The sequence below is a fragment of the Tursiops truncatus genome, chromosome 2 (assembly GCF_011762595.2).
Source record: "Tursiops truncatus isolate mTurTru1 chromosome 2, mTurTru1.mat.Y, whole genome shotgun sequence".
NCBI classification, from domain to species: domain Eukaryota; kingdom Metazoa; phylum Chordata; class Mammalia; order Artiodactyla; family Delphinidae; genus Tursiops; species Tursiops truncatus.
This window is the reverse complement of record NC_047035.1, coordinates 67,665,253-67,688,814: the sequence shown is the minus strand read 5'-3', so window position 1 is coordinate 67,688,814 and position 23,562 is coordinate 67,665,253. Positions and strand designations below refer to the sequence as shown.

Genomic DNA, 23,562 nt, shown 5'->3' with positions numbered 1-23,562 from the left:
AAGTGAGGCCTCAGTACTTCCTTAAGGAGTGACAAGGTATTCTGCCAGTTTGAGAGTTGTGCATTCTTGCTGCCCACCTGTTGCTATTGCCATCAGAGCATGAAAGGATTACACAGCTATTCTGGTAAATTCCTGTGCACCGTGCCTCTGACTGTTCTTCCTTTTTTGCTGGAGAATACTTCATCAGTTACTTTATATTCTGCAAGCTGGTTTAGGCTGATTTGTAGGAAACAATAATTACAGGTTTCCAGAACATGAAATGGTGGTTGTAGCCCTTTAGGTAGTTGGACAGCCAGTGTAAGAAGACAACAAACAATGGCTGCCAGCACATTATAATCCTTCTTGTGTTAGCAGCAGCCAAACAGAGGGAAAAAAGTTATCAAATGCAGACTCACTGGCAGCATGTGCCTCTTTGACTCTCTCCTTTATAAGGATGACTGAAATAATTGTATATATAGAAGGATGTATGTAGATTGTTTATGGAATATTGCGTATAGAAGGATGACTAGAATATTGTAGAAATAGAACATTTCTCATATTTCCTGATATAAGCATGGTGAAATCTTACAATGGAGCATAAAGATATTTTCTCAGTTGATATTGGGATATTTGAATGAATATACTTTCTGAATTGTAAAAGAGAAAACTATCAAGTGGTACAATCAATAAGATGCTTAGCCGATCCCTTATGCATTCTCTTATGAAGCAACAGGTAGAACAATATAGATGGTCTTAAAGTTTTAAGGAAGCATTCATATACCTTTCATTTAAAAAATATATTTTATTTTATTTATGGTTAAATATTTTCATTGCTTCTAAAGATAGTTCCAGCTTTCTGTTTTCCCTCTCAGAGAACTGTACTTTCCTCCCACTTACCTCCCCCCCACCATATTTCTATGAAAAATGGGAATAAAATTGATTTTGAATGTGCTTTAGTTCTCATTCAAGGAGAATATTGGTAGAAGAGACTGACCATAAGAGGTATGAGAAATAAGGTGATTGGAGTAGAGGAAATGAAGACTGAGATTAGGATCTTACTAATAAATAATATTAACATTGATATAAGGAGAAAGCTGGGTTAAATAATTAATTGCAGCAAGAACTTTTAGAGTACTGATCACTGTCCTTGAACTGGTGAACTAGTTTGAGAAATACAAAATTTTTAGCTATCTTTTTAGATAAGTGACTAAGAAAAAGTGAGTTTTATATTCTTTATGTGTCCTAGGCTTTTGCACTCTGATCGAGATCCTATTCCAGATGTTCCTGCAGTGTACTTCGTAATGCCAACTGAAGAAAATATTGATAGAATGTGTCAGGTAATATGAGTTCTTATTTTCCTTATTCTTGAAGGTGGAAACAGATTTTTTTTCAAAAAAAAAAAATCTTAGATGTCCAGTGTGAAATATCAGAAATTTTCTTAACCCAATTTCCCACTTCGATTTTTTTTTTTTTTTTTTTTTTTTTTGTGGTACACGGGCCTCTCACTGTTGTGGCCTCTCCCGTTGCGGAGCACAGGCTCCGGACGCGCAGGCTCAGCGGCCATGGCTCACGGGCCCAGCCGCTCTGCGGCATGTGGGATCTTCCCGGACCAGGGCACGAACCCGTGTCCCCTGCATCGGCAGGCGGACTCTCAACCACTGCGCCACGAGGGAAGCCCTCCCACTTCGATTTTTGAGACTATCTTTGAATTTTAAATAGACTGAAAGATTTAAAATTTTTTGGCTGAGGAAGCATTATTTTGATTGAGACTGAGTCTGGCTTTAAAAAACAGAAAACCTAACTATATGAGCTTTTAAAAATAAGGTTTTATTTTTCTAAGATAATAGAAAGTCTGAATAGGAAGTCCAGCTTGGTATAGCAGCTCTTTAAAGTAATCAAAGATCCAAGCCCCCTCTGTCTTTTTGAGCTGTCATCTTTAGTTTGTTGTTCACTGTCTTGCTCCTTGCTTCACGGATGCAAGATGGCAGCTGCAACTTTAGACATCACAATATATGTTCAGGGTAAGAAGAAGGGAGAAATTAACTATGCCAGTCCTGACTGTTGATTTTGGTCAGGAAAGCTAAGCTTTCCCAGAAGCTCCCAGAAGACTTTAATTTATGTCTCACTGGATAGAATTAGCGTCAGGGGAGGCCACAAAAGTTAATATTTAGTTTAGTGTATTGTCACCCCCAAATAAAATCTGTATTCTTTTAGCAAGGAAGAAGGGGAAAATAGATATTGGATAGGTAGCTAACGGTGTCTGCTGTTAAGTCACAAGCATCTTTACTTGTTATTGACTGTTGAATCAAATTACTTTGTTTGTTAGTGAAGGTCACATATTTTGTGTCCTATAGAGCTAATAATGCCCAGCTTTCTCTTTTACCCTGCATAAACCCAACAACTATGCCATTTTTAAAAGAAGTACGATTTACCAATCCCTTCTTCTTTCCTTGTTTTAAAACATCTTTATTGACATATAATTTACATACCGTACAATTTACCCAAAGTGTACAAATTATGCAATTCATTGGTTTTTAGTATATTCGCACAAGTGTGCAACCATCACCATAATGAATTAAAGAGCATTTTCATCACCTTAACTATTACATCCCCAACCCCTGAACCCCCATCCCTAAGGTACTATTTGTTTCTGTATATTTGCCTGTTCAGCATATTGCATATGAATGGAATCATATACATGGTCTGTTGTATCTGGCTTCTTTTTCTTAGCATAATGTTTTCAAAATTCATCCATACTGTAGATGTTATCAGTACTTCTTTGCTTTTTATTGCTAAATAATATTCCATTGTATGGATATACCAAATTTTGTTTATCCATTTATCATTTGGGTTGTTTCCACCTTTTGGCTGTTGTAAGTAATGCTACTATAAACATTTGTGTACAAATTTCTGTGTAGGCATATGTTTTCATTTCTCCTGTGTCCATGAACACCTAGGAATGGAATTGCCACATTAAATGATAACACCATGGTTAACCTTTTGAGGAATTGCCAGACTATTTTCCGAGGTGGTTGCATCATTTTGTATTCCCTCCAGCAGTGTTTGAGTGTTCCAGTTCCTCCAGATCCTTGCCAGTACTTCTTATTATCTGACATTTTGATTGTAGTCATCCTACTGGGTGTAAAATGGTACCTCGCTGTGGTTTTGATTTGCATTCCCTGATGACTAATGATATTAAGCATCTTTTCATGTGTTTATTGGCAGTTTGTATCTTTGGAGAAATGTCAATTCAGATCCCTTGTCCAGTTTTAAATTGGGTTGTCTTTTCATTGTTGTTAGAGTACTTTATATATTTTGAATACTGGACCTTTATCAAGTATATTATTTGCAGATGTTTTCTCCCATCCTGTGGGTTATCTTTTCACTTTCTTAATAGTGTCCTGTGGAGTACAAAAATTTTTAATTTTGGTTTTAAACTTAATTTCATTTTTTCTTTAGTTGCCTGTGCTTTTGGTGTCATATTTAAGAAACCATTGCCAGCTCATAATTGCTACTGAACTTGTATTGAAAATACAAATAAATGTGTATTTCTTAGAAAAAGAAACCATTGCTAAATCTCTGTTTTATTTGAAGATTTTTATAGTTTGGGGGCTTGTATTTAGGTATTTGATAGTTTTTGAGTTAATTTTTATATGTGCTATAAGGTAGGTATCCAACTTCATTCTTTTGCATGTGGCTATCCAGTTCTCCCAGCATCCTTTTTTTTTTTTTGATGTTGGGGGTAGGAGTTTGTTAATTAATTTATTTATTTTTGCTGTGTTGGGTCTTCGTTTCTGTGCGAGGGCTTTCTCTAGTTGTGGCAAGCGGGGACCACTCTTCATCGCGGTATACGGGGCCACTCTTCATCGCAGTGCATGGGCCTCTCACTATCGCGGCCTCTCTTGTTGCGGAGCACAGGCTCCAGACGTGCAGGCTCAGTACTTGTGGCTCACAGGCCTAGTTGCTCCGCGGCATGTGGGATCCTCCCAGACCAGGGCTCGAACCCGTCTCCCCTGCATTAGCAGGCAGACTCTCAACCACTGTGCCCCCAGGGAAGCCCCTCCCAGCATCCTTTTTTGAAGAGACTGTTCTTTCCCCAATGAACAGTCTTGGCAGCCTTGTCAGAAATTAATTAAGAATAGATAAATTGGTTTATTTCTGGACTGTCAGTTCTTTTCCATTGATTTCTGTGTCTGTCCTTATGCCAGTACCACCCTGTCTTGCTTTGTGGCAAGTTTTTTATTTTTTTGTTTTTGTTTTTTTTAGTGTGAGAGAAAACAGATGGAAATAGAAAATCAGAGGTTAAGAAATAACCCTATACTCTTAAACTTGAATTGGAAATATCAGTATGAACTCATGATATATTATCTCCTTAAAAAAAAAAAAAAAAGGATTTCCTTACTCTGTCCACTGAAAAAGCATAGAAACAGTGACTAACCCATTAGCAGTGCACGTGCTAGCACATAGACTGCTGTTGACCTGAGACAAAAACACTGCCAAATATTTCTCCAGCAAAGATGGGTTTATTCAGTATTAGCAGAGAATTGCAATTTGGGGTCTGCAACCATGCCAAACCACATGCAAGTCCCAGCATGGCAAAGGAAGGAGAACACTTATATAGAGAGGAAAAGGACTTGTCAAAACACCTGGCCAGTAAGATGGGTACTTCAGAGTTCTAGAGGAGTTCCCCAGGTAAGGATAACCTTTTCTAAAAAGACTTTAGCCACAAAAGAGGTAGTCTGTCTTCAAGGGAAGTCATCAGTCCAGTGTGAAAATATACAGACCATAACTAAAACAAAGAGCTCATGGCTTTGCATTGGCTGAGTCCTTGCCAGGCAAGGAGTCTTTCTTCTTCCTGTTAGGTTCTATCATCAGAGGGTGTGAGAGCTCACCCTTCTGGTCTCCCAACTCTATTTAATTGAGATTTTTGTTTATTAATGTATTACATTTTCCTTTTTTTAAATTAAATTAATTTTTTATACAGCAGGTTCTTATTAGTTATGTATTTTATACATATTAGTTTATATATGTCAATCCCAATCTCCCAATTCATCCCACCAGCACCACCCCCCACCCCACCCCCACTTGCCCCGCTTGGTGTCCAAAAGTTCTCTACATCTGTGTCTCTTACTTCTGCCTTGCAAACCGAATCATCTGTACCATATTTCTAGATTCCACATATATGCGTTAATGTATGATATTTGTTTTTCTCTTTCTGGCTTACTTCACTCTATATGATGGTCTATAGGTCCATCCAAGTCTCTACAAATGACCCAATTTCGTTCCTTTTTATGGCTGAGTAATATTCCATTGTATATATGTACCACATCTGCTTTATCCATTCGTCTGTTAGTGGTCATTTAGGTTGCTTCCATGACCTGGTTATTGTAAATAGTGCTGCAGTGAACATTGGGGTGCATGTGTCTTTTTGAATTATGGTTTTATCTGAGTATATGCCCAGTAGTGGGATTGCTGGGTCATACGGTAATTCTGTTTTTAGTTTTTTAAGGCTGTTCTCTATAGGGGCTGTATCAGTTTACATTCCTGCCAACAGTGCAACAGAGTTCCCTTTTCTCCACACCCTCTCCAGCATTTGTTGTTTGTAGATTTTCTGATGATTCCCATTCTAACCGGTGTGAGGTGATACCTCATTGTAGTTTTGATTTGCACTTCTCTAATAATTAGTGATGTTGCACAGCTTTTCATGTGCCTGTGGCCATTTGTATGTCTTCTTTGGAGAATTGTCTATTTAGGTCTTCTGCCCATTTTTGGATTGGGTTGTTTGTTTTTTTCATATTGAGCTGCATGAGCTGTTTATATATTTCAGACATAATCCTTTGTCCATTGATTTGTTTGCAAATATTTTCTCCCATTCTGAGGGCTGTCTTTTTGTCTTATTTGTAGTTTCCTTTGCTGTGCAAAAGCTTTTAAGTTTTGTTATGTCCCATTTGTTTATTTTTGTTTTTATTTCTATTACTCTAGGAGGTGGGTAAAAAAGATCTTGCTGTGATTTATGTCAGAGAGTGTTCTTCCTATGTTTTCCTCTGAGAGTTTTAGAGTGTCCAGTCTTAATTTAGGTCTTTAATCCAGTTTGAGTTTATTTTTGTGTATGGTGTTAGGGAGTGTTCTAATTTCATTCTTTTACATGTAGCTGTCCAGTTTTCCCAGCACCGCTTATTGAAGAGACTGTCTTTTCTCCACTGTATATTCTTGCCTCCTTTATCACAGCTTAATTGACCATAGGTGCGTGGATTTATCTCTGGGCTTTCTATCCTGTTCCATTGATCTATATTTCTGTTTTTGTGCCAGTATCATACTGTCTTGATGACTGTAGCTTTGTAGTATAGTCTGAAGTCAGGGAGCCTGATTCCTCCAGCTATGTTTTTTTCCCTCATGATTGCGTTGGCTATTCAGGGTCTTTTGTGTCTCCATACAGATTTTAACATTTTTTGTTCTAGTTCTGTAAAACATGCCATTGGTAATTTGATAGGGATTGCATTGAATCTGTAGATTGCTTTGGGTAATATAGTCATTTTCACAATGTTGATTCTTCCAATCCAAGAACATGGTATATCTGTCCATCTGTTTGTGTCATCTTTGATTTCTTTCATCAGTGTCTTATAGTTTTCTGAGTACAGGTCTTTTACCTCCTTAGGTAGGTTTATTCCTAGGTATTTTATTCTTCTTGTTACAGTGGTGAATGGGATTGTTTCCTTAATTTCTCTTTCTGGTCTTTCGTTGTTAGTGTATAGCAATGCAAGAGATTTCTGTGCATTAATTTTGTATCCTGCAACTTTACCAAATTCACTGATTAACTCTAGTAGTTTTCTGGTGGCATCTTTAGGATTACCTATGTGTAGTGTCATGTCATCTGCAAACAGTGACAGTTTTACTCCTTCTTTTCCAATTTGTATTCCTTTTATTTCTTTTTCTTCTCTGATTGCCATGGCTAGGACTTCCAAAACTATGTTGAATAATGGCGGTGAGAGTGGACATCCTTGTCTATTTCCTGATCTTAGAGGAAATGCTTTCAGTTTTTCACCATTGAGAATGATGTTTGCTGTGGGTTTGTTGTATATGGCCTTTATTATGTTGAGGTAGGTTCCCTCTATGCTCACTTTCTGGAGAGTTTTTATCATAAATGGGTGTTGAATTTTGTCAAAAGCTTTTTCTGCATAAGTTGAGAGGATCACATGGTTTTTATTCTTCAGTTTGTTAATATGGTGTATCACATTGATTGATTTGCGTATGTTGAATCCTTGCATCCCTGGGCTAAATCCCACTTAATCATGGTGTATGATCCTTTTAATGTGTTGTTGGATTCTGTTTGCTAGTATTTTGTTGAGAATTTTTGCATCTATATTCATCACTGATATTGGTCTGTAATTTTCTTTTTTTGTGGTATCTTTGTCTGGTTTTGATATCAGGGTGATGATGGCCTTGTAGAATGAGTTTGGGAGTGTTCCTTCCTCTGCAACTTTTTGGAAGAGTTTGAGAAGGATAGGTGTTAGCTCTTCTCTAAATGTTTGATAGAATTCCCCTGTGAAGCCATCTGGTCCTGGACTTTAGTTTGTTGGAAGATTTTTAATCACAGTTTCAATTTCATTACTTGTGATTGGACTGTTCATGTTTTCTGTTTCTTCCTGGTTCAGTCTTGCAAGCCTTATACCTTTCTAAGAATTGGGCCATTTCTTCCAGGTTGTCCATTTTATTGGCATAGAGTTCCTTGTAGTAGTCTCCTATGATGCTTTGTATTTCTCCGGTGTCTGTTGTAACTTCTCCCTTTTCATTTCTAATTTTATTGATATGAGTCCTCTCCTTCTTTTTCTTGATGACTGGCTAAAGGTTATCAATTTTGTTTATCTTCTCAAAGAACCAGCTTTTAGTTTTATTGTTCTTTGCTATTGTTTTCCTTGTTTCTGTTCCATTTATATCTGCTTTAATCTTTATGATTTCTTTCTTTCTACTAACTTTGGGTTTTGTTTGTTCTTCTTTCTCTAGTTCCTTTAGGTGTAAGGTTAGATTGTTTATTTGAGATTTTTCTTGTTTCTTGAGGTAGGATTGTATTGCTATAAACTTCCCTCTTAGAACTGCTCTTGCTACATCCCATAAGTTTTGGATCGTCATGTTTTCATTGTCATTTTTCTCTAGGTATTTTTGATTTCCTCTTTGATTTCTTTAGTGATCTCTTGGTTTTTTAGTAATGTACTGTTTAGCCTACATGTGTTTCTGATTTTTATGTGGTTTTTTCCCTTGTAATTTATTTCTAATCTCATAGCGTTGTGGTCAGAAAAGATGCTTGATATGATTTCAATTTTCTTAAATTTACTGAAGCTTGATTTGTGACCCAAGATGTGATCTATCTTGGAGAATGTTCCGTATGCACTTGAGAAGAAAGTGTAATCTGCTGTTTTCGGCTGGAATGTCCTACAGATATCAATTAAATCTATGTGGTCTATTGTGTTATTTAAAGCTTGTTTTTCCTTATTAATTTTCTGTCTGGGTGATCTGTTCATTGGTGTAAGTGAGGTGTTAAAGTCCCCCACTATTATTCTGTTACTGTTGATTTCCTCTTTTATAGCTGTTAGCAGTTGCCTTATGTATTGAGGTGCTCCTATGTTGGGTGCATACGTATTTCTAATTGTTATTTCTTCTTGATCCCTTTATCATTATGTAGTATCCTTCCTTGTCTTTTGTAACATTCTCTATTTTAAAGCTATTTTGTCTGATATGAGTATTGCTACTCCAGCTTTCTTTTGATTTCCATTTGCATGGAATATCTTTTTCAGTCCCCTCACTTTCAGTCTATATGTGTCGATAGGTCTGAAGTGGGTCTCTTGTACATAGCATATATATGGATCTTGTTTTTGATTCCATTCAGTGAGCCTGTGTCTTTTGGTTGGAGCATTTAATCTATTCACATTTAAGGTAATTATCGCTACGTATGTTCCTTTTACCATTTTCTTAATTGTTTTGGGTTTCTTTTTGTAGGTCCTTTTCTTCTCTTGTTTTTCCCACTCAGAGAAGTTCCTTTAGCATTTGTTGTAGAGCTGGTTTGTGGTGCTGAATTCTCTTACCTTTTGCTTGTCTGTAAAGCTTTTGATTTCTTCATCGAATCTGAATGCAATCCTTGCCAGGTAGAGTAATCTTGGTTGTAGATTTTTCCCTTTCATCACTTTAAATATATTGTGCCACTCCCTTCTGGCTTGTAGAGTTTCTGCTGAGAAATCAGCTCTTAACCTTATGGGAGTTCCCTTGTATGTTATTTGTCGTTTTTCCCTTGTTGCTTTCAATAATTTTTCTTTGTCTTTCATTTTTGTCAATTTCATTAGTATGTGTCTCAGAGTTTATCCTCCCTGGGACTCACTGTGCTTGGGTTTATCCTGCCTGGGACTCTCTGTGCTTCCTGGACTTGGGTGGCTCTTTTCTTTCCCATGTTAGGGAAGTTTTTGACTATAATCTCTTCAAATATTTTCTCAGGTCGTTTCTCTCTTTTCCTACTGGGACCCCTATAATGCGAATGTTGTTTCGTTTAATATTGTTCCAGAGGTCTCTTAGGCTGTCTTCATTTCTTTTCATTCTTTTTTCTTAATTGTATTCCGTGGCAGTGAATTCCACCATTCTGTCCTCCAGGTCACTTATCCGTTCTTCTGCCTCAGTTATTCTGCTATTGATTCCTTCTAGTGTAGTTTTCATTTCAGTTATTGTATTGTTCATCTCTGTTTGTTCTTTAATTCTTCTAGATCTTTGTTAAACATTTCTTGCATCTTCTCGATCTTTGCCTCCATTTTTTTCTGAGGTCCTGGATCATCTTCACTATCATTATTTTGAATTCTTTTTCTGGAAGTTTGCCTATCTCCACTTCATTTAGTTGTTTTTCTGGGGTTTTATCGTGTTCCTTCATCTGGTATATAGTGCTCTGCCTTTTCATCTTGTCTGTCTTTCTGTGAAAGTGGTTTTCATTCCGCAGGCTGCAGGATTGTAGTTCTTGCTTCTGCTGTCTGCCCTCTGGTGGATGTCGCCATCTAAGAGGCTTGTGTGAGTTTCCTGATGGGAGGAACTGGTGGTGGGTAGAGCTGGCTGTTGCTCTGGTGGGCAGAGCTCAGTAAAACTTTAATCTGCTTGACTGCAGATGGGTGGGGCTGGGTTCCCTCCCTGTTGGTTTTTTGGCCTGATGCAACCCAACACTGGAGCCTGCCTGGGCTCTTTGGTGGGGCTAATGGCAGACTCTGGGAGGGCTCATGCCAAGGAGTACTTCCCAGAACTTCTGCCAGTGTCCTTGTCCCCATGGTGAGCCACAGCCACCGCCCGCCTCTGCAGGAGACCCTCCAACACTAGCAGGTAGGTCTGGTTCAGTCTCCTCTGCGGTCACGGCTCCTTCCCCTGGGTCCCAGTGCGCACACTACTTTGTGTGTGCCCTCCAAGAGTGGAGTCTCTGTTTCCCCCAGTCCTGTCGAAGTCCTGCAGTACAATCCCACTAGCCTTCAAAGTCTGATTCTCTAGGAATTCCTCCTCCTGTTGCCGGACCCCCAGGTTGGGAACCTGACATGGGGCTCAGAACCTTCACTCCAGTGGGTGGACTTCTGTGGTATAGGTGTTCTCCAGTCTCTGAGTCACCCACCCAGCAGGTATGGGATTTGATTTTACTGTGATTGTGCCCCTCCTACCGTTCCATTGTGGCTTCTCCTTTGTCTTTGGATGTGGGGTATCTTTTTTGGTGAGTTCCAGTGTCTTCCTATTGATGATTGTCCGCCATCTTAACAGTATTAAATTTTCTGATCCGTGAGCATGGGATATCTTTCTATTTATTTCAGTCTTTTAATAATATTTTGTACTGTGCAGAATGTAAGTTTTACACTTCTTTTGCTAAATTTATTCCTTTGTATCTTTTTAATGCTATTGTGAATGGAATCGTTTTCTTAATTTCATTTTTAGGGTTACTCATTGCAAGTGTGTAGATACCCAGTTGACTTTTATGTATTGATCTTACATCCTGCAACATTGCTCAACTTCTTTTGAAATGTCTCCCGCATTCTTTGATCACTTCCTTACTTTTTTCCATAATAAGCTATTCCAGTCTCATCTTGTACTTTCTCTGTCTGAGTCCAAGGTTCAGCCATTTGTCTAAGGAGCGCTGGTTGCTTTTTGTGGAGAATGGTGTTTAGAAATCAGTGTCTGAGCATTAGGTACTCATTGCTGCTAGGATGTCACAGTTCTTGGGTCCTCTGAATGGACAGAACTAAGAAATACATGTATATCAATATTTATACCAATATTTAATGCTATAAATCTTCCTGCTTATCTCTCTATTTAGACAAAGATAGATAACCTCTGAAATTGTTTCAATTCAGAAATACAGGATTCATTCTAGCTTTTCCTTCTCCCTTTACAAATTTATAATTTCTTTCGCTGACAGTGAGAAACATGGCTCCCAACATCCTCAACATAATTACTTATTTATCAATTCTCAATTCCTTAACCAATCTCCCAGTCTTTGTTGAAACAATGCTCTGCTCAGCCACCTTCCTCACACAGGCTTCAGACCCCCAGTTTTTCACATTTCAGCATCTTTGAAATCATATGTATCTTAAAATTGATGGTGTGTTGTAGAATTTTATTGGTAACATTCATTCTTCCTTAGTGCTACATAAAATAGCAGTGCCTGTTATAATGACATCATCTTAGATTTGAAGAAATATGCTTATTTAGATATCTATTTGCCTAGAGTCTAAGAAGCTAAGTAAATTTGATTTAAGAATTAACATAAGTTTAAATGACACTGTTTTTGGGTGATTGAGAAGGAATAGTTCTAGAATTTGTCATTTGAATTATAACGTGTCTGTGTACAGTGAAGGAAATATTTGTTGTATCATCACATGACTACAAACAGTATAAGGTAGTGTCTGCCCAATATAATAAGCATTTAAGCTATATAAGAGAGCCACTTCTGGATTTTTTTTTAACATCTTTATTGGAGTATACTTACTTTACAATGGTGTGTTAGTTTCTGCTTTATAACAAAGTGAATCAGTTATACATATACATATGTTCCCATATCTCTTCCCTCTTGCATCTCCCTCCCTCCCACCCTCCCTATCGCACCCCTCTAGGTGGTCACAAAGCACCGAGCTGATCTCCCTGTGCCATGCGGCTGCTTCCCACTAGCTATCTGTTTTACCTTTGGTAGTGTATGTATGTCCATGACACTCTCTCACTTTGTCACAGCTTACCCTTCCTCCTCCCCATATCCTCAAGTCCATTCTCTAGTAGGTCTGTGTGTTTGTTCCCGTCTTACCCCTAGGTTCTTCATAACCTTTTTTTTTTTCCCTTAGATTCCATATATATGTGTTAGCATACAGTATTTGTTTTTCTCTTTCTGACTTACTTCACTCTGTATGGCAGACTCTAGGTCCATCCACCTCACTACAAATAACTCAATTTCATTTCTTTTTTATGGGTGAGTAATATCCCATTGTATATATGTGCCACATCTTCTTTATCCATTCATCTGCTGATGGACACTTAGGTTGCTTCCATCTCCTCGCTATTGTAAATAGAGCTGCAGTGAACATTTTGGTACATGACTCTTTTTGAATTATGGTTTTCTCAGGGTATATGCCCACTAGTGGGATTGCTGGGTCGTACGGTAGTTCTATTTGTAGTTTTTTAAAGAACCTCCATACTGTTCTCCATAGTGGCTGTATCAATTTACATTCCCACCAGCAGTGCAAGAGTGTTTGCTTTTCTCCAAAGTCTCTCCAGCATTTATTGTTTGTAGATTTTTTGATGATGGCCATTCTGACCGGTGAGATGATATCTCATTGTAGTTTTGATTTGCATTTCTCTAATGATTAATGATGTTGAGCATTCTTTCATGTGTTTGTTGGCAATCTGTATATCTTCTTTGGAGAAATGTCTATTTAGGTCTTCTGCCCATTTTTGGATTGGGTTGTTTTTTTCTTTTTTTGTTATTCAGCTGCATGAGCTGCTTGTAAATTTTGGAGATTAATTGTTTGTCACTTGCTTCATTTGAAAATATTTTCTCCCATTATGAGGGTTGTCTTTTGGCTAGTTCATGGTTTCCTTTGCTGTGCAAAAGCTTTTAAGGTTCATTAGGTCCCATTTGTTTATTTTTGTTTTTATTTGCATTTCTCTAGGAGGTAGGTCGAAAAGGATCTTGCTGTGATTTATGTCATAGAGTGTTCTGCCTATGTTTTCCTCTAAGAGTTTGATAGTTTCTGGCCTTACATTTAGACCTATAATCCATTTGGAGCTTATTTTTGTGTATGGTGTTAGGGAGTGTTCTAATCTCATACTTTTACATGTACCTGTCCAGTTTTCCCAGCACCACTTATTGAAGAGGCTGTCTTTTCTCCACTGTATATTCTTGCCTCCTTTATCAAAGATAAGGTGACCATATGTGCGTGGATTTATCTCTGGGCTTTCTATCCTGTTCCATAGATCTATATTTCTGTTTTTGTGCTGGTACCATACTGTCTTAATTACTGTAGCTTTGTAGTATAGTCTGAAGTCAGGGAGCCAGATTCCTCCAGCTCCGTTTTTTGTTCACAAGATTGCTTTGGCTATTTGGGTTCTTTTGTTTTTCCATACAAATTGTGAAATTTTTTGTTCTAGTTCTGTGAAAAATGCCAGTGGTAGTTTGATAGGGATTGCATTGAATCTGTAGATTGCTTTGGGTAGTAGAGTCATTTACACAATGTTAATTCTTCCAATCCAAGAACATGGTATATCTCTCCATCTATTTGTATCATCTTTAATTTCTTTCATCAGTGTCTTATAATTTTCTGCATACAGGTCTTTTGTCTCCTTAGGTAGGTTTATTCCTAGATATTTTATTCTTTTTGTTCAATGGTAAATGGGAGTGCTTTCTTAATTTCATTTTCAGATTTTTCATCATTAGTGTATAGGAATGCCAGAGATTTCTGTGCATGAATTTTGTATCCTGCTACTTCACCAAATTCATTGATTAGCTCTAGTAGTTTTCTGGTAGCATCTTTGGGATTCTCTATGTATAGTATCATGTCATCTGCAAACAGTGACAGCTTTACTTCTTCTTTTCCAATTTGGATCCCTTTTATTTCTTTTTCTTCTCTGATTGCTATGGCTAAAATTTCCAAAACTATGTTGAATAATAGTGGTGACAGTGGGCAACCTTGTCTTGTCCCTGATCGTAGTGGAAATGGTTTCAGTTTTTCACCATTGAGGACGATGTTGGCTGTGGGTTTGTCATATATGGCCTTTATTATGTTGAGGAAAGTTCCCTCTATGCCTACTTTCTGGAGGGTTTTTATCATAAATGGGTGTTGAATTTTGTCAAAAGCTTTCTCTGCATCTATTGAGATGATCATATGGTTTTTCTCCTTCAATTTGTTAATATGGTATATCACGTTGATTGATTTGCGTATATTGAAGAATCCTTGCATTTCTAGGATAAACCCCACTTGATCATGGTGTATGATCCTTTTAATGTGCTGTTGGATTCTGTTTGCTAGTATTTTGTTGAGGATTTTTGCGTCTGTGTTCATCAGTGATATTGGCCTGTAGTTTTCTTTCTTTGTGACATCTTTGGTTTTCGTATCAGGGTAATGGTGGCCTCATAGAATGAGTTTGGGAGTGTTCCTCCCTCTGCTATATTTTGGAAGAATTTGAGAAGGATAGGTGTTAGCTCCTCTCTAAATGTTTGATAGAATTTGCCTGTGAAGCCATCTGGTCCTGGACTTTTGTTTGTTGGAAGATTTTTAATCACAGTCTCAATTTTAGTGCTTGTGATTGGTCTGTTCATATTTTCTATTTCTTCCTGGTTCAGTCTTGGTAGGTTGTGCATTTCTAAGAATTTGTCCATTTCTTCCAAGTTGTCCATTTTATTGGCATAGGTTTGCTTGTAGTAATCTCTCATGATCTTTTGTATTTCTGCAGTGTCTGTTGTTACTCCTCCTTTTTAATTTCTAATTCTATTGATTTGCGTCTTCTCCCTTTTTTGCTTGATGAGTCTGGCTAATGGTTTATCAATTCTGTTTATCTTTTCAAAGAACCAGCTTTTAGTTTTATTGATCTTTGCTATCGTTTCCTTCATTTCTTTTCATTTATTTCTGATCTGAATTTTATTATTTGTTTCCTTCTGCTAACTTTGGGGTTTCTTTCTTCTTCTTTCTCTAATTGCTTTAGGTGCAAGGTTAGGTTGTTTATTTGAGATGTTTCCTGTTTCTTAGGGTAGGATTGTATTGCTATAAACTTCCCTCTTAGAACTGCTTTTCCTGCATCCTGCAGGAATGGGTCGTCGTGTCTCCACTGTCATTTGTTTCTAGGTATGTTTTATTTTGTTTTGTTTTGTTTTGTTTTGTTTTTTGCAATACGCGGGCCTCTCACTGTTGTGGCCTCTCTCGTTGCGGAGCACAGGCTCCGGAGGTACAGGCTTAGTGGCCATGGCTCATAGGCCCAGCCGCTCCGCGGCATGTGGGATCTTCCCAGACCAGGGCACAAATCCGTGTCCCCTGCATTGGCAGGCAGACTCTCAACCCCTGTGCTACCAGGGCAGCCCTGTTTCTAGGTATTTTTTTGATTTCCTCTTTGATTTCTTCAGTGATCACTTTGTTATTAAGTAATGTATTGTTTAGCCTCCATGTTTTTGTATTTTTTAAAGATCTTCTCCTGTAATTGATATCTAGTCTCATAGTGTTGTTGTGGAAAAGACACTTGATACAATTTCAATTTTCTTAAATTTACCAAGGCTTGATTTGTGACCCAAGATATGATCTATCCTGGAGAATGTTCCATGAGCACTTGAGAAAAATGTGTATTCTGTTGTTTTTGGATGGCATGTCCTATAAATGTCAATAAAGTTCATCTTGTTTAATGTATCATTTAAAGCGTGTGTTTCCTTATTTATTTTCATTTTGGATGATCTGTCCATTGGTGAAAGCGGGGTGTTAAAAGTCCCCTACTATGAATATGTTTCTGTTGATTTCCCGTTTTATGGCTGTTAGTATTTTTTTTTTTAACATCTTTATTGGGGTATAATTGCTTTACAATGGTGTGTTAGTTTCTGCTTTATAACAAAGTGAGTCAGTTATACATATACATATGTTCCCATATCTCTTCCCTCTTGCGTCTCCCTCCCTCCCACCCTCCCTATCCCACCCCTCCAGGCTGTCACAAAGCACCAAGCCAATATCCCTGTGCCATGCGTCTGCTTCCCACTAGCTATCTACCTTACTACGTTTGTTAGTGTGTATATGTCCATGACTCTCTCTCGCCCTGTCACAGCTCACCCTTCCCCCTCCCCATAACCTCAAGTCCGTTCTCTAGGAGGTCTGCGTCTTTATTCCTGCCTTACCCCTAGGTTCTTCATGACATTTTTTTTTCTTAAATTCCATATATATGTGTTAGCATACGGTATTTGTCTTTTTCTTTCTGACTTACTTCACTCTGTATGACAGACTCTAGGTCTATCCACCTCATTACAAATAGCTCAATTTCGTTTCTTTTTATGGCTGAGTAATATTCCATTGTATATATGTGGCTGTTAGTATTTGCCTTATGTATTGAGGTGTTCCTATGTTGGGTGCATAAATATTTACAATTGTTATATCTTCTTCTTGGATCGATCCCTTGATCATTATGTAGTGTCCTTCTTTGTCTCTTGTAATAGTCTTTATTTTAAAGTCTATTTTGTCTGGTATGAGAATTGCTACTCCTGCTTTCTTTTGATTTCCATTTGCTTGGAGTATCTTTTTCCATCCCCTCACTTTCAGTCTGTGTGTGTCCCTACGTCTGAAGTGGGTCTCTTGTAGACAGCATATATATATGGGTCTTGTTTTTGTATCCATTCAGCCAGTCTGTGTCTTTTGGTGGGAGCATTTTATCCATTTACATTTAAGGTAATTATTGATATATATGTTCCTATTCCCATTTTCTTAATTGTTTTGGGTTTGTTATTGTAGGTCTTTTCCTTCTCTTGTGTTTCTTGCCTAGAGGAGTTCCTTTAGCATTTGTTGTAAAGCTGGTTTGGTGGTGCTGAACTCTCTCAGCTTTTGATTGTCTGTAAAGATTTTAATTTCTCCATCAAATCTGAATGAGATCCTTGGTGGGTAGAGTAATCTTGGTTGTAGGTTTTTTTCCTTCATCACTTTAAATATGTCCTGCCACTCCCTTCTGGCTTGTAGAGTTTCTGCTGATAGATCAGCTGTTAACCTTATGGGTATTCCCTTGTGTGTTATTTTTCCCTTGCTTCTTTTAATATGTTTTCTTTGTATTTAATTTTTGACAGTTTGATTAATATGTGTCTTGGTGTGTTTCTCCTTAGATTTATCCTGTATGGGACTCTCTGTGCTTCCTGGACTTGATTAACTATTTCCTTTCCCATATTAGGGAAGGTTTCAACTATAATCTCTTCAAATATTTTCTCAGTCCCTTTCTTTTTCTCTTCTTCTTCTGAGACCCCTATAATTCGAATGTTGGTGCATTTAATGTTGTCCCAGAGGTCTCTGAGACTGTCCTCAGTTCTTTTCATTCTTTTTTCTTTATTCTGCTCTGCAGTAGTTATTTCCACTATTTTATCTTCCAGGTCAGTTATCTGTTCTTCTGCCTCAGTTTTTCTGCTATTGATCCCTTCTAGAGTATTTTTAATTTCATTTATTGTGTTGTTCATCGTTGCTTGTTTCCTCTTTAGTTCTTCTAGGTCCTTGTTAAATGTTTTTTGCATTTTCTCTATTCTATTTCCAAGATTTTGGATCATCTTTACTATCATTATTCTGAATTCTTTTTCAGGTAGACTGCCTAGTTCCTCTTCATTTGTTAGGTCTGGTGGGTTTTTATCTTGCTCCTTCATGTGCTGTGTGTTTTTCTGTCTTCTCATTTTGCTTATCTTACTGTGTTTGGGGTCTCCTTTTTGCAGGCTGCAGGTTCGTCGTTCCCGTTGTTTTTGGTGTCTGTCCCCAGTGTCTAAAGTTGGTTCAGTGGGTTGTGTAGGCTTCCTGGTGGAGGGGACTAGTGCCTGTGTTCTGGTGGATGAGGCTGGATCTTGTCTTTCTGGTGGGGAGGTCCATGTCTGGTGGTGTCTTTTGGGGTGTCTGTAACCTTATTTTGATTTTAGGCAGCCTGTCTGCTAATGGGTGGGGTTGTGTTCCTGTCTTGCTAGTTGTTTGGCATAGGGTGTCCAGCACTGTAGCTTGCTGGTCATTGAGTGAAGCTGGGTGTTGGTGTTGAGATGGAGATCTCTGGGAGATTTTTGCCATTTTATATTACATGGAGCTGGGAGGTCTCTTGTGGACCAGTGTCCTGAAGTTGGGTCTCCCACCTCAGAGGTGCAGCACTGACTCCTGGCTGCAGCACCAAAAGCCTTTCATCCACACAGCTCAGAATAAGAGGGAGAAAAAGTAGAAAGAAAGAAAGGAAGGGAGGGAGGAAGGGAGGGAGGGAGGAAGGAGATAAAATAAGATAAAGTAAGGTAAAATAAAGTTATTAAAATAAGAAATAATTAAGAAAAAAATTTTCCTTTTAAGTAGAAAAACAAAACAAAAACAACAAAAAGGACAGATAGAACCCTAGGACAAATGGTGAAAGCAAAGCTATACAGACAGAATCTCACACAGACACATATACATTCAGAAAAAGAGGAAAAGGGGAAAAAATAATATATCTTGCTCTCAAAGTCCACCACCTCAATTTGGGATGATTCGTTGTCTATTCAGGCATTCCACAGATGCAGGGTACATCAAGTTGATTGTGGAGATTTAATCCGCTGCTCCTGAGTCTGCTGGGAGAAATTTCCCTTTCTCTTCTTTGTTCGCACAGCTCCCGGGGTTCAAATTTGGATTTGGCCCCGCCTCTGTGTGTAGGTCACCGGAGGGCGTCTGTTCTTAGCTGAGACAGGACAGGGTTAAAGGAGCCACTGATTCAGGGGCTCTGGCTCACTCAGGCCGGTGGGAGGGAGGGGCACGGTGTGCGGGGCGAGCCTGCGGCGGCAGAGGCCAGCATGACGTTGCAGCAGCCTGAGGCGTGCCATGTGTTCTCCCGGGAAGTTGTCCCTGGATTCCGGGACCCTGGCAGTGGTAGGCTGCACAGGCTCCTGGGAAGGGAGGTGTGGATAGTGACCTGTGCTCGCACACAGGCTTCTTGGTGGCGGCAGTAGCGGCCTTAGCGTCTCATGCCCGTCTCTGGGGTCTGTGCTGATAGCCACAGCTCGCGCCCGTCTCTGGAGCTCCTTTAAGCGGCGCTCTTAATCCCCTCTCCTCGTGCACCAGGAAACAAAGAGGGAAGAAAATGTCTCTTGCCTCTTCGGCAGGTTCCGACTTTTTCCCCGGGCTCCCTCCCGCTAGCCGTGGTGCACTAACCCCTTCAGGCTGTGGTCACACCGCCAGTCCTCTCCCTGCGATCCCACCAAAGCCGAGCCTCAGCTCCCAGCCCCGCCCACCCCGGCGGGTGAGCAGACAAGCCTCTCGGGCTGGTGAGTGCTGGTTGGCACCGATCCTCTGGGCGGGAATCTCCCCGCTTTGCCCTCCGCACGCCTGTTGCTGTGCTCTCCTCCGCGGCTCCGAAGCTTCCCCCCTCCGCCACCCGCAGTCTCCGCCCGCGGAGGGGCTTCCTAGTGTGTGGAAACCCTTCCTTCTTCACAGCTCTCTCCCACTGGTGCAGGTCCCGTCCCTATTCCTTTGTCTGTGTTTATTCTTTTTTTCTTTTGCCCTATCCAGGTACGTGGGGAGTTTCTTGCCTTTTGGGAGGTCTGAGGTCTTCTGCCAGCGTTCAGTGGTTGTTCTGTAGGAGTTGTTCCACGTGTAGATGTATTTCTGATGTGTCTGTGGGGAGGAAGGTGATCTCCGCGTCTTACTCTTCCGCCATCTTTCCCCTCTCCTGGATTTTTTTAAGAAGTATGCTAATATACAAGTATGCTAATTCAAAGCAGTTTTGTACACTACTGTAATTAATAGGATTTTATTGATAATATAATTATAGTATCATAACTTTAATTATTAAAATACATGTCAATTATATCTGGTAACCAAGTAACCAGTACCTCTTCATAACTTTATTCTCCTGGGATACTTTTTTGTATCATTTGTATAACCTGTCTTTTAAATATGCATATTATCCTCTAAAACCTTGCTCTATTGCATCTAAAAGATTTGCATTGGTCATTATCCTTTATACTATCCTATAAGAATGAAGTATTCATTGTATTCATAGGATCTTCGAAATCAACTCTATGAATCATATTATTTAAATTTTATTTCTGCTATTTCAAGAAGTAAACTGGAAGATATTGCAAATGCAGCATTAGCAGCTAGTGCAGTAACACAAGTAGCCAAGGTAAGAGGTTTTGGTTGGCTGATAACATTTTGTTAAATGTAAAATTCAGTAATATTCTGAAATCTATAAATAGACATTGGTGTCTAATTTACAAAGGACTGGAACAACCTAAGAAATATTTAGACCCAATACTTCTAGAAAGAGTTCTGATAGTGTAAATTATCTTCAACTTGGACTAGGCAAAATAAACCAAACTAAAGGAACTTATTACTCAGTTAATTTGAAAGACAAAAATAAGAAGCTGAATCAATTTTTGTTTTGGGCTGGGATTTGTATAATTTTTTTAGCTCAGCTTAGAAATAGTTTGACAGTTGTATTGTCATAAATTATTCCCAGAATATTTTGGCATTGTTTTATCAGTGATCACTATAGTCACCATACTATCTTCAGATATTTTTTAGTTAGGGAGAGAGAATCCAAGGGGGCTATATTGCATATTATAAGAAAGAAGGCCAGCAATTCTATATCATAGTCACTTTTAGTCATGTTTGGCTTAATTATAAATAAATCTATAAAATATATTCTTGGTTGTAGCCCTGTTTTGCCCTTTGTTTCTTGAATTTGGACAAGATATAACTGAAAATTCTACAGAATGATATAGGGCGAATAAAAGACTAAACAACCATGCATTTAATTCCCATTCTTTCATTCTAATAGATTTTTCATTCTTAGATTTAGATAGTCCACTACTACTTCTGATTAGTTTTTAAGGCTTACGTCTTATTCTTTCTCTTCCAAAATTTATCATTAGTTTTACATGAAATAATATGAACAGTTTTCGATTTAACTACGTTTAACGTATCTCAGATAGTCTTCTTCATTTTTCTCCTGATTTACACTTCTAAAGAACTAGTGTAACTTTTCCCCGCCTATAAATATAGTTCACAGTGTAAAAACAGTTACTATGACTTTCTTAGAGAAGTATGATTAAAATGAATATAAAAATTAAAATTGTGGTTTTTCTTCATATTTGATATCCATTCCCATCCCAACCACAATTTATTTTAAAATTTTATATGTTCTTAAATTTTGTTTTCTGAAACTGTTACTCTCCTTGATAATTTATTGCCCAGAGTCTTGTTTTTTTTTTATTGCTTTTTTATGTTACTTTCTCATTTTTGTCCAATTTGACAATCTACATGCTACATGGTATAACTTTTAGTTATTGAATATAATTATAATTTTATTCATTTTATCATTAGTAGATTAAATCAAACTAAAAGTGCATTCAATATTGTAAAATTGATTTGAAAACCTTTTCTTTGTTTCTAGGTTTTCGATCAGTATCTCAATTTTATTACTTTGGAAGATGATATGTTTGTATTATGTAATCAAAATAAGGAGCTTGTTTCATATCGTGGTATGTAAAAATAGGAATTTTATAATTCATTGTTAACAAAATGAACAGTGTACTGTAGAAAAACAATAGTAAACATGTTTAGTGCACTCCAGAACCAGCTTTGTTTACAGCCCATAAAGAAAACAAGTCTCAGACTTGAGTTCTGTCACATGTAGACAACACTTACTAAATCTGTTTTGTAAGCTCAATGAAGGACCAATTATCTGACCTTTTAGTTACCCCACAGCAACTTGCACGAGTGGTTCACTCATGGTGTGTAAGACAGTATTTTAGTAGTAAGATTCAGTTAATCTTTAGTACTTTGATCCTTGGACAAGAACAAGTTTACTTTACTTCTCTGTGCTTTAGTTTTCCAAATCTGTAAAACGGGGAATAATAATACTATCCTACCTCAGAGTTTTAATGGGAGTTAAATGCATTCGTGTATGTAAAATGCTTGGAAAAGTTACTGGCATATCGTAAGCACTCAGAAACGGTTGGTTAATGTTGCTATTTGTCAAGATCAGACAACAACAAAGAGTCAGCAGCTACTAATGTCCTATTATGGAATGAAGTATTGATATAAGTACCATCTCAAATATAGGTTGTTAGACACCCTTGATTCTTACACCCTGTTTCATGCAGTGGTAGGTTTGAGTATGGTATTTGATCAAATGCTATCTAACCACCTCTGAAGTTTGTATTCCTAGCTTTGATAAACTGACCATTTCCTTGGATGTAGATTAAACTTAACAGATGCACACGCATACCACACAGTTAACAGACACATATGCATACACCACACACATGCACACAGGAACATGGACACCCACACCATGTTTTATTGTCTATGCTGATTCTTTTTCTTTGTAAAAACACTTAACATGAGATCTACTCTCTTAACATTTTTAAGTATATAATACAGTATTGTTGATTTAGGTACAATGTTGTATGGCAGATCTCTAGAACTTATTCATCTTGCCTAACTGAAACTTTGTGCCCATTGATTAGTTATGTCAAATATTTTAAATAAAATTGCAGACTACAAAAGATGTAATTAGCCAATTCATAGAAATAATTATTAATTTGATACCTAAGTATTGAGATGTTTGGGAATGACTAGAGTTTCAGAGGTTCTAAAGTAGGGGCCTCCCATGGGGGCATTTGGAAATGTGTAAGGACATTTTTGATTGTCACAATTAGCACTAGCAGTTAGTGAGCAGGGACTAGGGATGCTAAATCTTCTGCAGTGTGTAAACCATACTCACATAGAAAATCGTTCTGCTCAAAATACTAGTGGTATTCTATCATAACACACTGGACCAGGTGGTAAGCTCCCAAGAGAAGAGAGCATGAATCTTTTGGTTTCACTGAGCTCCATAGTATGCCTTCTTGCTGAAATTAAGCAACATCTCTAAATGGGTGTAAGTATTTGCTGAATTGCCCATGTAAGAGATTTTTGACAGTACTGTAGTTATTTACAGAAGTCTGTTTACATTTAATTGACCTTTAACTTAATTAGCTACTTAAGATACATGTTTAAAACCTAGTTTCCCTTAAGCCTTAAACTAAACTTGTAATTTATTTTTAAGTCTGTTTATTTGAAAACAAGCACCTTTACTTTTTCTTTGATTAACTCAGATTGAACTGACTAAATTAATAATCAGTCTCATTTAACAAACTTAGTCAACAAACTTAGTTTGTTAAATTTCCTTAAACAGTTTAAGTTGCGTTTATAAGTTCAACCTATTCATTTTTTAATTATTTGTTTTTTAATTGATGTATAGTCAATGTACAATATTATGTAAGTTACAGGTGTATAATATAGTGATTCACAGTTTTTAAAGGTATATTCCATTTATAGTTATTATAAAATATTGGCTGTATTCCCTATGCTGTACAATGTACTCTTGTAGCTT

The 23,562-nt window shown here is 37.8% G+C and overlaps 1 protein-coding gene across 2 annotated transcripts in view; it reads left to right on the top strand.

Moving 5' to 3' along the window:
- Positions 1–23,562, top strand: part of SCFD1 (sec1 family domain containing 1) — a 144,575-nt gene that overhangs the window by 14,458 nt on the left and 106,555 nt on the right. The window contains exons 4-6 of one of the 2 annotated variants that reach the window (XM_019924096.3): positions 1,226–1,316; positions 20,182–20,304; positions 21,577–21,664. In XM_019924096.3, coding sequence (XP_019779655.3) covers positions 1,226–1,316; positions 20,182–20,304; positions 21,577–21,664 — 302 coding nt within the window. The remainder of the gene's footprint in view (positions 1–1,225; positions 1,317–20,181; positions 20,305–21,576; positions 21,665–23,562) is intronic. The other variant, XM_073800592.1, reaches the window with a different exon arrangement.